The following is a 14,882-nucleotide window of genomic DNA, read 5'->3' on the forward strand; positions in this document are numbered from 1 at the left end:
CTATTGAATATTATATGAATCCCACAAAAATGGCCAATTTGAGTACAATCAATTAACTTATTTCTCAGGCAATAATATTTCCTGAAAGTATAATAACTAACTAATTAAATTATATTTCTACAAAATAATGATGCAGGAATACTTATCTTATCTGTTTCTATCCACAGTAACCATTTCAGAACAATCGTGAGATGGTGGATGACACAATGGTGCGTTCATTCAATAATTGACATGCTACTTGAGCATGGGGAAGAGATACATGAGATGTTAGCGCCCCCTACAGGCTAACTCTCTTAACATTGCCCTTTGCATAACAGAAAAAGCAATCACCTTAACTAACCTTAACAGTTAGGCCTTGAAGTGACCAATCGATTAACTTAATTTTGAGTACATACATTATGCTTCTCTTTCATTTCTTTTAACACAGACCTTACAGTCAAGTCATATAGCAAGTCACTTTAGCAGATCTCTCAGGAGGTTTAATATTTTACCTAGTTCTGTCTATATAAGAGCTTGAGGGTCAGGATTTGTGGTGTCTGCAGCCCATTGGCCCTTTATGTCCAGAAAACGTGATTTAACACCATCAGTTAAGACACTACATTCTGTCCATTAAATAATTTTCAAACCAAACATGAAGCCTGATACAGGCCTATTTCAGACAACCTCTGAAAGAGTAGGTAATGGTTGACCATATCGATTGCCTTGGAGAGATCTATAAATAAGGCAGCACAATGTTTTTTCTGATCGAGGCAATTTAACACATCATCTAAGACAATTGTAGCAGCTGAGACTGTGCTTTGACCAGGTCCAAAGCCAGATTGGTGCATATTTAGAATAGAATGGGAAAGTTTTGTTTTTCCATTTTACAATAATATCAGCAGTAATCTACAGAATCTCCATATGGAGACCCATTAACCAGGTGAGAACATTGAATGATACCCTGGTGTACTGGTGTATTGTATTAATAACTGTGTTTTGGTTTTGCTTACAGCAACAATCTGGATGCCCAGACTGCCCGGGGAAACAGTGCATTGCACTACTGTTGTCTGCACAACAAGACTGAGTGCCTTAAACTGCTGCTGAGAGCCAAGGCCAACACACACCTCAGTGAGTAATACTGATAATAATCTTAATTCATATAACATCTTTTAAGCACTTTAGTCCCTTTACACAGGCAATGTTTCACCCTTGGATGTACTCTACTGTGCAAGTGAGACTACCCGGACCTAGATGAAGCCTAGTCCTAGACTAAAAAGGATTTTCAATGGAGAATAGCCATTGAAAGTGTGATTTATTTCTGGACCAGGCTTAATCTGTGCCTCCCCAGGGGTTTGCTGTACATCTGCCACGCATACTTTGTCCAAATCCACAGTGAAAACTGTGAATGAATCTTATTCAAATCTTATCAATATTGATGATAAGTCTCTCCAATAGAGACTTAATACGGGTTAGATTCTAACAAATGCACTGTACTATACTGTACTATACTGTATTATACTGTATTATACTGTACTATACTGTATTATACTGTACTATACTGTACTATACTGTATTATACTGTACTATACTGTATTATACTGGCAGTATTCTATTTCACTGAAACATTTAAATGTTTATCCCTTTTTATCCCATCTTATTGAGTTTGACAGGGTTGTTTCTTCCAGTGTCTCTGCAGGTGTAGAGCGGTTGTTGTGATTACCATTATGTGTGCCTGCTGGTGACCAGTTCTTTTCTCTGTTCTTGTTCAGAGACTGAGCAAGGGGAGACAGGGCTGCTCATCTCCCGCAGGTTAAAGCACACACACTGTGAAGAGCTGGTGAGTCTAGACTGTCCACACAACTCTCATTCTCACTCAGTGGGATGACTGGGCCCTTAGTAATAAACCAAGCCAACACACTCTTTCCTAATCGCTAGCGGCACACACTTGCCCAGGATTAAATACACTGTTTGTATAAGAACAATATTTCTGCAAGAGTTTCAGAAGAAGTGCCGAAGATCTACATTGACAGAAGCAGAACCAAACATTCTCTTATCACTGCAAGATTGAACTGTTCACACTATGATATGATTTATTTGATGTATTTATTATATTTATTTGACAGGGACGATATACAACAAAAACATAAATCTCAGAAGCTGAAATCTGATGAGTTATATCAGATATAGGTAGCTATACATCTTATTTTAATCGACAGTCCTTGGGCAGGTAACAGAACCAAAACAGAAATAGGTAGAGTATATGGTACCTGTTTATGGTGAATACGTTTTAATCAAGTTAATCTAGTCAATCCTTGTTGACCAGATCAACCAGTCTCAGAGTGACCAGTTCAACATGCATGTACACGTGGAGTACGAGTGGCGGCTGCGTCAGGATGACCTGTACGAGAGCGACGATGACCTAGACATGAAGGTCAGCAGCAAACTACATTTTACATTCAAGTTACTGAAGGATTCAACATATGTAAAACTACATCATCTGCATATTCTACATGCAACATCTATACATACATCTATACATACACATTCTATACATACATCTAAAATAATAATAATAGATGGCATTTAGCAGACACTTCTATCCAAAGCGACTTACAGTAGAGTCAGTGCATACATTTTTTACAGTATACTGTATATGGTCCCAGCAGGAGTCAAACCCACAACCTTAGCATTGCTAGCAACATGCTATACCAACTGAGCCAGTGATGCATTAGCTTGCTTGCATTGCCTCCCTGGTCACAGTCAGCCACAGATAACTAAAACCCAGTAGTCACTGTGTAACACCACTGTCATTTCAACAGAGCGGAGTATGTCTTGAATGTTGAGTGTAGAGCCAAGGAGATTTGGAGTTTCCCAAATGCTGTGTATCATTGATACCATCTTTCATTAATTTGCCTACGATGGACTTGAGATGATCGTAGTGCTACAAAGCTTTAGGGAACTCAAAGTCTGTTTGTTCAGATGGGCCCAGTGAAGAAGGACCGTTCATCCTCTCGGCCATTCAGCCTCTACCATGCCTCCACCAGCTCCTCCACCCTGGACCGAGCTGGGGGAGGAGGAGGAGGAGGGGGGATCTTCAGCGTAGGCCGACGGCTTGCCATGGCTCGAGAGCATAAGCGGGAGATGTACGCCGCTCCAGGCTCGCACATGCGCAGCCTGGAGAGCCCCCCTCCACCTCCCCCTTCATCCCCCGCTCCACCTCTCCCCCCCAGGGTCAAAGGTGAGCCCAACTCCCTGTTTGCACCTGTTTTATTTAGGAACACTTTGGGGCAGTTACCTGGACACAGATGTAAGCCAAATCTGGAGAATCTCCACTGAAAATGCTTGTCAATCTTGGAATAGGCTTAAAGGTGAAGCATGTCATTTTGCGAGTTTCTGTGTCTCTGGCCATACTGAAAAGTTCATATCTTTGTAAACAAACAAAATATAAAATAGGTACGTAAAGGCCAGTGGTCCACCCTGACACCAGATTTTAGGATACACTTTGTTTGGACCTAAACAACGCTCTTCACATACGATCTCATTCCTTGATTGCTACTGATTTATCATGGCCATTTAGTACTTTTTCAAAGCCAGTTATTGTGGCACTACTCCACATAGGAAATTGTTGAAAATATTTATAGACAGTCACAGAAACTAACACTAAACTATCGCTAGTAACCATATACACTTTTGCGTTTATTATTCCATTCATGTAACTTGTGTATTCCAGCCCCCACCGTCCCTCCTCCTCCTCCCCCGGTCAGCCCCCCTGAGGGCTGGGGTGACATCTTCCCCCCCAGTAGTAGCAGCAGCAGCAGTAGCAGTAAGAGGAGGACCCCCCCTCCCCCTCTGGTCATCAGACACAAGCGCACCTACTCTGAACCAACCCCCCAGGTTCCCCACAGCCCCCACTCCTCCAGACAGGGCCACGCAGGTACGTCACATCCTGTACATGCAGGTCGAGGATTATCTTACCCTCTCACAATTCTTACATAGTCACACACAAAACTGAACACTAGACCAGTGTATAGAAGCAACTTCCTACAATGACAGGCTCAGGGGTGAAGTTGCCACTAGGCATGGATCTAAGATCAGCTCAACCTCCCTATATCCTAACTGTAACCATATTAGGGAAAAGTTAAATTGCCATAAGACCAGCATCCACATTTCACTATAATAGGACTTCATAAGAGCACATACTATCTGGGGGAGGGACCTCTGGTGACAACATGGCGGACTGACTCTGTACACAGACTGACTGACTCCATCTGTTTGTCCTCTGTGTAGATTATGGGGTGCCGTCAAATTCAAGAGGCTACGGTGGTACAGAGTCATCCTTTCAGAAGTGTGTGTGAGTACTGTATGACAGCTCTTTCTATTGGCACACCATGATAAGACTGACCTCTGCTGGAGAATGATGAATTAGTTGGTTTTTGAGTGTAATTTGTCATATCCTGTTTATTTCAGCTCAGGGTCCCCAAAATACACTGTGGCTGCCCTCAACTCCCTATCTGAGATTCCAGAGAGAGGTAGACTCTCTATATGATTTTCTACTTTATTAATCTTACTTTGCACTGGCTCTTTTTCACTTGCAGTGTTGGCAAGCATGTTTGCTTGGGATGGTGTATAATTACACAATTGTAAGCATGATCAACCAAAAACGGGCCAAGATTCAAGATTCTTTATCTGTCACGTGCATACAAGTATACAGTGAAATGCAAAAGTGACAGTGCCACAGAGTAGTGCAACAATAAGTTTTAAAATAAAATAAAATAAAATAAAAATAATAAAAAATAAAAATAAATAGAATATAAACAGCAGTATAAACAGCGGTGAAGCAATGTACACAATGGAATGGCTATATACAATGGCAATGACAGGTTAACAGTACAGTTAATTACAGTGAAAGATGAGTCTGCAATGGATAATTATGTGTGTGCGTATGTGCTATGATGTCAGTGAGTGTGTGAGTGTCTTGAGGGGGGGCACTGGTGGGGTCATCGTTGATGAAGATGAGCGATATGTCTATGCACTTATGTGTGTTTGAGAGAAAAAAAAGGGTAACACTTTACATTAAGGTCACATTTGTAAAGGGTTTATAAATGGTTTCGAATTAGTTAATAAATCACGTATAACCAGTTTATTATTCAGTAATATATTATAACTCATTTGTTTAGATTGTTCAACAATTTATATTGTTGTTTGCCAAATAGGGAGCTTGCAATCAGGAGCCAGTTATTAATGCTTCATAAATGCACTTATACATCATTGAAAACTAAGCCTGATGTGAAATCATGTAACATTATTTGCAATTGTTGCACAGTTGGGAAATTGTATTTGCTAGTTTTTACACCGGATTTGTGTAATTGTTTTCTTTTTTTTAAATATATGTTTTTAGGGCATTTCTGCTTTATTGGGACAGAGATAGTTTCGATTATTCAATATTCAATTGGTGCTTGCCAAATAGGGAGCTTGCAAGATTGACAGGAAGGATGGGTGAGAGAGAGAGGAGGGATGACATGCAGGATATGTCGATGGCCGGAATCGAACCAAGGACCTTGCGGTGATATGGTATACGCCTTAGTGTGCTACGCCACTGAGTGCCCCCGTGTAATTGTTTTCTTTTTTCAGATTGGTTTCACCATTTTAGAAATGACAACCCTTTTTATACATAATCCCCCTATTGCAGGGCACCAAAAGTATTGGAAAATTGCCTTGATTGGTTTCTGGTTAGTCAAGTGTGTTCCGTCACATGATTTGTACAGGCATAAGAGAGCTGTCAATGTCTAGCATTGATTATAGGCTTTGCATTTGCCTTTGGAGTTTGCTATTGGTGTCTGTCAACATGAGGACCAAAGAGATGTCAATGAAAGTCAAGGAAGCCATTATGAGGCTGAAATATCAGAAAGATCAAAAAGAAACGCTATGGTTTGGGCATGTATAGCTGCCACAATAACTGGCAAACTTGTCTTAATTGATGATGTTACTGCTGACAGCAGCAGCAGAATGTATTCTAAAGTGTAAAGAAACATCTTGTCTGCTCAATTACAAGCAAATGCCTCCAAATTCATTGGATGGTGTTTCATCATACAGTAAGACAATGACCCCAAACATACTGCCATAGCAACTAGGGAGTTTTTTAGGGGCAAAAAGCGGAAAGTTCTTGACTAGCCAAGTCAATCTTCAGATTTAATCCAATTGAACATGCATTTAATTTCCTGGCAAAAACAGAGAATGGGTCAATGGGTCGCAGACTTCAGTTATTGCATGCAAAGGATTGTCAACCAAATACTTAGCATAAGTACTTTATTTGGACATTATATGATTTTTTCCAATACTTTTGGAGCCCTGAAATAGGGGGAGTATGTATAAAAAGGGTTGTAATTTCTAAATGGTAAAACCAATCTGAAAAAAGAAAACAATGAATTAAAGTTGAGAATTTCTACTTTAACCTCACAAGTTTAACCTCATAGTAATTGTGTCAAATCCAAACTGTTGGAGTATAGAGCTAAAAAGAAGACAATTCCTATTTTCAATACTTATGGAGGGCACTGTATGTGAATCATTTTGTATATTTAATTTAAAAAAAATATATATATATAGATATATACATTTGCAACTCGTCTTTTCTTCTCAACATGTTTCCCAATGCAGACATCCTTTATATAAACAAATCTTAGAGCACTAACCACATATAGGTGAACACAGACAAGGGTTAAGCGGTGGATATCAACAAATAAAATATGTGAACCTGCATGGACATGTTTAAATGTGGAATGTGTTGACAAAGACATCAGGATTTCAAGGGCCATGGTTCAAACTTGGTGACAGCTGTGTACTGTACTTTGGGAGATCTTCACATTGTACTGTATGTAAAGATGTGTTGAATCGGTTTGGTGCCAGCTGAATCATCCCCAAAATTCAGGAAATAACTTTACCAACTGTGCAACCACTGTGCAACCATTGCAAATAATGTTGCATGATTTCACATCAGGATTAGTTTTAAAGCATTTCTGAGTGTATTTATAAAGCATTAATAACTGCCTCCAGATTGCAAGCGCCCTATTTGGCAAGCACCAATTGAATATTGAATAATCGAAACTCATGAGTTATAACTGTTTGCAAATGGTTTAAAATTGAATAATAAACTGGTGATTTACTAACTAATTATGATTTAGACTAAGTGATTTATTAACTAATTATAAACCTTTTACAAATGTGACCTTAATAACGACCTACATGTTGCAGCTTGCAACTTCATCAGGGTCTGACTAGATGACTTCTCCTTCTGCCCTCAGTATGACTCATTCCAATCCACAGAATTTGAGTGTGTCTTTACTCCTTTCCTGTCTCTCCCCCAGGTTTCCGAGCAGGCGGAGAGAGCAACTCCTCCCATTTTGTCTATCAGATAGCTCAGCCCAGCAGTGGCAGCAGAGCCCCTCCCCTCACCTTACCCACCACACCCCGCTCCTTTAGCCTGGAGTCCAACGGAGGCCCCTACTCACACCACCAAGGCACAGCGCCCCACCCCTTGCCCCGCAGAGCACTGGTGAGACAGGACACATTTTCTAAAAGAAGACCACTCACCCTAGTCTAGCCTGTTGCATCTCAATGTCTTAATGCATTGCATGCAAGTCTGTTTCTCAGGCTTTGTTTGTCTGGTTTAGTTAGCTCACCGGTTACTGGGTGGCATGATCTCATGTTTGTACATGTTGTTTATACACATTTTTGTGGTGAATAGGGTTTTCCACATACTTGATTTACCCACGTCATGATGTAATTGTCTTGTTATTTACTGTGGTCAATGGTGCAATATTTGTATTTCCTAATTGCTGTGATGTGTTTCACTCAGTGGTACTGTAGTCTGTGATCTCTCCTTCTCTCTCATGTTGTGTAGCCAAAGCCCAAAGTGAGGCGAGTCCAGGCGGTCTACGACTGTGTGGCTGATCAACACGATGAGCTCACCTTCAACGAGGGTCAGGTGTTGGTCGTGCTGGGCGAGGAAGATGCCGATTGGTGGGTATGTATCCCTCAGCTCCCCAGCCCTTCCCAAACCCTAACCTTAAAGCAGCTATCAGCGATTTCCACATCCACCACAACATTGACCCAGCACATTATTTCGAAAGTTGAAGTGTTGTGATGGTTGAATTAAACAGTTAATTCTGGCTACATCTTACACTAATAATGACAGTGTAACAAGATCCGTGACACAGAGGCGGACTCGAGGTTGCTGTTGTGGGAAAATCTCGTTTATTTTATAAATGTTTGTCAGGACTTTCCAGTCCCCGCTTTCCAGTCCCCGCTTTCCGCTCTCCAAAGCAGAGGCACACATATCTTAAACCATTTCGCTAACGAGGCTTCATTCGCAACAGGTGCGCAACGAAGCCTAGTTTTCGTAAACCCCAGCCACGGTCCTGTAGCTCCCTCTACAGGCCGAACGCTGCATGTCCCCCCACATACCCCCACCGCCCGACACAGGCCGGGGACACGCCGGCCGACAGCCTACTCCCCCCCCCCCCTGCACGGGAGAGGAAGTCTGCCACGACCATCTGCGCCCACGGTCTGTGCACGACCGAAAAGTTGAAGGGCTGCAACGCGAGATACCACCGGGTGATCCTCGCGTTCACATCCTTCATGTGGTGGAGCCACTGGAGGGGAGCATGGTCGGAATAGAGGGTGAAAGCGCGACCCAGCAGATAGTAGCGGAGGGCGCCGACCGCCCACTTGATGGCAAGGCACTCCTTCTCCACCGTGCTGTACCGGCCCTCCCTCTCTGATAGTTTGCGGCTCAGGTACAGCACCGGCCGGTCAGCCCCCTCCACCTGCTGGGTCAGCACTGCTCCCGGGCCTCTATCCGACGCGTCCGTCTGTAGGGAGAAAGGGAGGTTAAAATCAGGCGCATACAGGACTGTTTCTCCACAAAGAGCGCCCTTAAGGGCCTCGAACAACCCCTGGCACTGGCCCAACCATTGGACCGGATCCGGGGCACCCTTCCGGGTGAGGTCCGTCAAGGGACTGGCCAGCTCTGAAAACCCCAGCACGAACTGCCGGTAATAGCCAGCCAGCCCCAGGAAGGCTCCTTGCTAAAATGAATGGAAATCATTGATCACCAATTATCAAGCCATTTAATGTTTTCCACTATTGAAGTCTTCCTTGGCCTACCAGGAGTTTGTGATTTCTGAGCTCACCAGTGCTTTCTTTCCAAATGATGTTCCAAACTGTTTAACTAGGTTTAAGGGTTTGGCTATGTTTCTGATATATTTTTTCATAAGGGCTTCCCTGACTTTCATTGATGTCTCTTTGGTCCTCATGTTCACAGACACCAATAGCAGACTACAAAGGCAAACACAAAACCTAGAATCAATGCTATCAATGCTAACATTGAGAGCTCTCCTATGCCTGCACAAATTATGAAGAAACACCTGTCAAGCCAATTTTCCCATTACTTATGGGTACCCTGAAATAGGGGATATGCATAATATGTGTTGTAATTTCTGAATGGTAAAACCAATATATACACAAATCCTATCAAATAAAAGCTGAGAAATCTCTACTTTAACCTCATAGTAGTTTGGGACTGTAGAGCCAAAACAAGAGAAATGCTTCACTGCCCAATTACTTACACAGGGCACTGTAGTCTATGTCAGCCATGTGGGTCATTGGAGCAGAGCTTGAGGATTCTGTCTCTCTTACATCAATACTAATTTAAGTCATTGTTGTTGTTAAACTGCCCAACATGCCACATTTTCCACAGCCAGTGGTCATTCTCAACCATCATGCTTTGGAACAATTGTATCAAAACACTGAGTTCATAGAGACGGTTGCTCTCTCAGGCAAAAGCCATATGTTGTCTTCATAAGCAATCTAATGGAAATGTGATGAATTGCAACTGTCAGATAACTGAGTAATAATCCACAGTATCCTTTCCTGATTCAGTTAGCCAAAGAGCCAGGGGATACTGTCAGTTTGTGAAACAAGGCACATGGTTCACACAATCTGTGGCCTGTGGTGGTCCAGTGGTCTAGCACCATGGCCTACAGTGCACACATATGCCCATGTCGGCATGGGTTTGAATCCGGTCCATGCCCTGCTGACATACCCTCTCTTCCTTACTATACTGTCTTTCTTTACTATCTCTATCCAATAAAAACTGAAAAAAATGCACTGTGGGACTACCATAAATAAATAACCTTAAAAATAAAAATGGTTCACACAATCTGAACTTGCAGTTGGAGAAGGTTTTGACCAGGTCCCTCTCTCTCCTGACCCTGGTTCTGTCTCTGAGTATTCTGAAGTGGCTTCCTCTCCACGTCTCCTTTCCTTCCTCTTCTCTGATATGGGAGAACAGTGATCAGTGCAGAGATCCGTTAAGATGGAGGGGAGGAAGCCTGTTTGGACTATTGAGATGAATCCTTTGTCTTTGCATCAATGAGCCTACTCCAAGTGGCCGATATCATGCCTTCCAGATTAGCATACCCCTTTACAACCTCCTTCATCTAGCCCCGGCCCACAAACACAACTCAGATGTAGACCAGAGAGAGAGAGACATAGACAGACAGACAGACAGACAGACAGACAGACACAGAGTAAGAAGGGGAGATCGAAAAATAGAGAGACAGTGGGAGATAGTTAAGAGAGTGAAACGGGGAGAGAGCAGAGAGGGAGGTAGTAGAGAGGGAGGGAGACCGTAGGGTGGAAGAGAGAAGAGAGACAGATGGAAAAAAACAGGAGTAGGGAGAGAGAGAGCCCCATTAGTTCCCATCATATTGCTCACTTTGTTCACGATAAGGTCACAAGTGCTCCCACCCGACATGATATTGACAAATTCATCTTACCTGTTTGCCGACAACTTTCACCAGCTTTGAAGATCCAGAGGGGCTTAAAGTGATGACATTGGACAATTTCATAATATACAGTGCCCTGCGTAAGTAATGGGATAGTGATTTTTTTATTATTATTTATACGTTTGGAGAAAAAAGGATATGCCCAAGATTTACGGCATACCTCCTGGCTAACTTGTCTTAATTGATTATTGTAGCTGCTGACAGCAGCAGCAGAATGCATTCTAAAATTTACAGAAACCTTGAAGAAGAAAGAAAAAAATCATGTCTGCTCGAGTACAAGCAAATGCCTCCAAATTCATTGGATGGCGCTTCATCATACAGTAAGACAATGACCCAAAACATGCCATAGCAACTAGGGAGTTTTTCAGAGCCAAAAAGTGGAAAGGTCTTGACTGGCCAAGTCAATCTTCAGATTTAAGTCCAATTGAACATGCATTCTATTTCCTAATGATAAGATTTTAGGCCAAACCAAACAACAACTGAAGATGGCTGCAGTACAGGCTTGGCAGAGCATCATCAGAGAAGACACCCAGCATCTGGTTGGGTCAATGTCTCGCAAACTTCAGGCAGTTATTGTATGCAAAGGATTGTTGACCAAATACTAAACATGAGTGCTTAATTTTGACATTTGTCATTTCTAAATGGTGAAATATGGTAAATATGTACACAAATATAATCAAATAAAAGCTGAGTATCTCTACTTTAACCTCATAGTAATTGTTTGATTGTAAATCCAAACTTTTGGAGTGTAGAGCCAAAAGAAGAAAACATTCTTCACTGTCCCATTACTTACACAGGGCACTGTATATGAAATTGAAAACACATAGAAATCGCTGGTACCGTGCGCCATTTTAGCGACCAGTAGTTGGCAATCTTAGTAGTTGTGAATAGGTACAAACGTCATGATGGGTGGGAAGCGCTTGTGACCTTATTGTATAATTGAACAAAATGAGCAATACTATAGTTCAGTCCAGACACTTACGTCGGTTTAATCATGTTTAATGAAAATGGTAGTTCAATTAAGGTTGGCGTACTTGAATGGCTCTGCTTTGTATAGCTCCCTGCCTGAAATTTAAACAACATAAAATACAAAATAACATAATCAGTGAGCCCATAACTATCAAACCCCCTGTAGGTAGGTAAATACAGAGCGACCGAACGGGTGGAGGCTGGAGCAGTGGGTGGGACAACCAACAAGTGAAACTCTCATAGCCAGTGGCGATTACACTGTTTAATCATGGTGGAATGTTGCATAACTCAGCTCTTTTAAGCTTTGTACCTGAGACATTTGATGATATTTTGCTTACGTGTGTGTCAGCTGTCCGTCACCTGAGTGTACAGTAAACCTGGGTGTACAGTAGATTAGAAGATTTAACTAAACTACCAACATCAGAAGGAGGTGTAGAAGACCTAACTATCAACATCAGATAGGGGTGTAGAGGACTAAACTAACTCCAACATCAGAAGGTGGTCTGCATTGATTTGATATAACCCAGAAATGTTTGGTGTCTTTATCTTTTCAATTTCAGCATGGATACATTGAGGGCCAAACAAACAAGAAAGGGCTGTTCCCTTCGTCTTTCGTCCAGCCTTTGTGTGAGTGACCCTGACCAAAGGAAGAGGACATTGAATGGGGCCCCCTCCCAGAGACAACAGGACCTGGTTCAACCTAGAGCTATACATTAGAACTGTCTCATCCATGGCTCTGGTTCAACCTAGCTGAAGCAGGGTCACCCTGTCAGCCAGGGTTAGACTGTAATGAACATCCACGGAGGAGGAGGTTGATGTGTTAGGATCACTGTTCAAGTTTGCCCATGTTTTCCTCAGCTTGGAGGATTCATTTATTTTTTATCACTGCATTGTTGAGGAAAAACAATGTATATACAAGGATGTAGTCATTCACCATGTCTCATACTGTCAGAAACCCTTTAATATTATTTTGATGAATTGTTTGTTAAGCCCTAAGATATGTGAATCAAATTACAAACTGGACCGATACATATGTAACGAGTAACAAACATGTTTTTTTTCAAGGGCAATCATATCAAGTTAAGTGTCATTTTGTTGACATTGTGGAATATCTAAAGGTCCATAAGAGACCAGACTACTGAATGGAGAGACACAGGAAATATCATTGATAGCCACTCATATTGAACTGAATTGGAGTGAGAGGCTGACACTCCCTGTGACTCCAATGCCTTATCTTCATCTGTCCTATAGTTAATGGAGGAGGATCTACAACCATAATACAGTTTGTTGTCATGACTTACTGTATTGGCATGATTTTCAAAGTGAAATGTTCTTTGTGAAAAATATTTGTAATAACAATGTTTTGCCATATTTTGTGAAAATACGAGACTCGCTTACACGAAATATTCCACATATTCATAATAAAAATAAAAACACGTCAGAATTCCAAAAATTACAATGAATTTGACTGTCTAATGCTAGAAAAGTATGTTGATGATTGCATGAAAGAGAAAGACATCTATGGAGGATCATACTCAAAATCAAATCAATAGATACAATGATAGATAAATTATGAATTTGATAAATACATGATTTAAGTTTAAAATTAGTCTAGAATAAATTCCCCATTATTGTTAAATATTTTTTATAATGACACTATTCACAATAATGTTACCATATTGCAATCAATTTTCTAATGTGCTCTCTGAATGGAAGCATTCCATTTTGTTAAACGCATGATTGATGGGAGCAATCAAGATTAATCTCACATACTGTACAGCTGCAGTGTAAACCTGTAATTAAACAACATAATTGAATGAATACACTCAAGAGGCCAGCTCCTGATGCTAGGTGACACAGCAATTGCCCCACAGTATTGCTTAGACTGACAGGTTTTGCCTGATTGCCTGAGCACAATTCTTGAAACAGTATTCAACTTTTCTAAACAGTTAACACATTTGCCAAAACCCCACATTTATTTTGCAAAATGCAGTATAACTCTCAAAAGTTAGAATACATAACACAATGCAAAACTCCTTTGTCATCTTGTGAAATGTTTAATCCACCATTCATTTTCTAATGACACAGTACATAGTAACTATAACCATCAATATGCATTGCAGGTTAGGCAATTTATATTTGAAAACAAGATTCAAAAAAAGAATTTCACAAAAAAACGTACTATATAATTTATTGCGCCTGTTACAGAAAATATGATTGCTTACTATAAATATAAAAATAAAAATTCATCTAAAATATTCCAAATCAAGCAGGTAGTTACAAGAAAAACTGCATTACTGTAGAACATATAAAGTGCCAGGCCACTTGCTACGTTACTGATGAACTTTCATTTGTGATTATAGACTGATTGTTAGTTATTTAACTGCTGGGCAATGAGAGTTACAATGTATGGAGTAGATTCACTATAATGGGAGAAACATGCTGTGTCTTATGTAGAGTTGTGTTAACTGTTTTGCAAAAATACACTTAACATTTGCATTTTGTGTGAAAGCAATGAGAAATGACTTACTGTTTTGCTGAAAATGTTACTGTTCTGCTCATGTATGTTATTGCTGTAGGCATGTGAACTTCAGTTGTGAACTGATTGTGAGCTGATTTTTCTGACCACCTCCCCACCAGAAGACACATCATTGCCTGCAATTATAACTACATCAACAGTATTCTATTTGGGGCCACCAACAGAGTACTCAACAGACTTGTACATGTTCAGAACTCACCTTGCCCGCCTGCTCACTCGAACCCACTCCAGAGACCACATCACTCCAGTCCTCCAAAACCTCCACTGGCTCCCAGTATGATTTAGGATTCAGTTTAAGATTCTCCTCACAAAGCCTTCAACAACATGGCACTCTCCTACCTCTCTGACCTCCTCCTCCAGCACATCCCTACTCGCAGTCTCTGGTCAGCTGCTTGCACCCTCCTTGTCCCCATAACCAGGACTAAACACCGGACCTGGGGGGACCGGGCTTTCTCCACTGCAGCCCCCACTCTTTGGAACACTCTCCCAAAGAATCCAGAATGCTCTCCTCCTTCAAATAATCCCTCAAATCCCATCTTTTTAAACTTGCT

The 14,882-nt window shown here is 41.3% G+C and overlaps 1 protein-coding gene across 1 annotated transcript in view; it reads left to right on the plus strand.

Moving 5' to 3' along the window:
• Positions 1-14,849, plus strand: part of unm_sa1614 (un-named sa1614) — a gene marked incomplete at its 5' end in the record, with an annotated part of 52,653 nt that extends 37,804 nt beyond the window's left edge. Inside the window, 10 exons of the mRNA XM_083667835.1 lie at positions 992-1,107; positions 1,749-1,816; positions 2,303-2,410; positions 2,959-3,217; positions 3,710-3,913; positions 4,267-4,330; positions 4,447-4,508; positions 7,341-7,528; positions 7,877-7,999; positions 12,353-14,849. Of these exons, the coding sequence (XP_083523961.1) occupies positions 992-1,107; positions 1,749-1,816; positions 2,303-2,410; positions 2,959-3,217; positions 3,710-3,913; positions 4,267-4,330; positions 4,447-4,508; positions 7,341-7,528; positions 7,877-7,999; positions 12,353-12,427 (1,267 nt within the window). The 3' untranslated portion in view covers positions 12,428-14,849. The remainder of the gene's footprint in view (positions 1-991; positions 1,108-1,748; positions 1,817-2,302; positions 2,411-2,958; positions 3,218-3,709; positions 3,914-4,266; positions 4,331-4,446; positions 4,509-7,340; positions 7,529-7,876; positions 8,000-12,352) is intronic.
• Positions 14,850-14,882: the final 33 nt, after the last annotated feature.

This window comes from Argentina silus, assembly GCF_951799395.1.
Source record: "Argentina silus genome assembly, chromosome: 4".
In the NCBI taxonomy this organism is placed as follows: domain Eukaryota; kingdom Metazoa; phylum Chordata; class Actinopteri; order Argentiniformes; family Argentinidae; genus Argentina; species Argentina silus.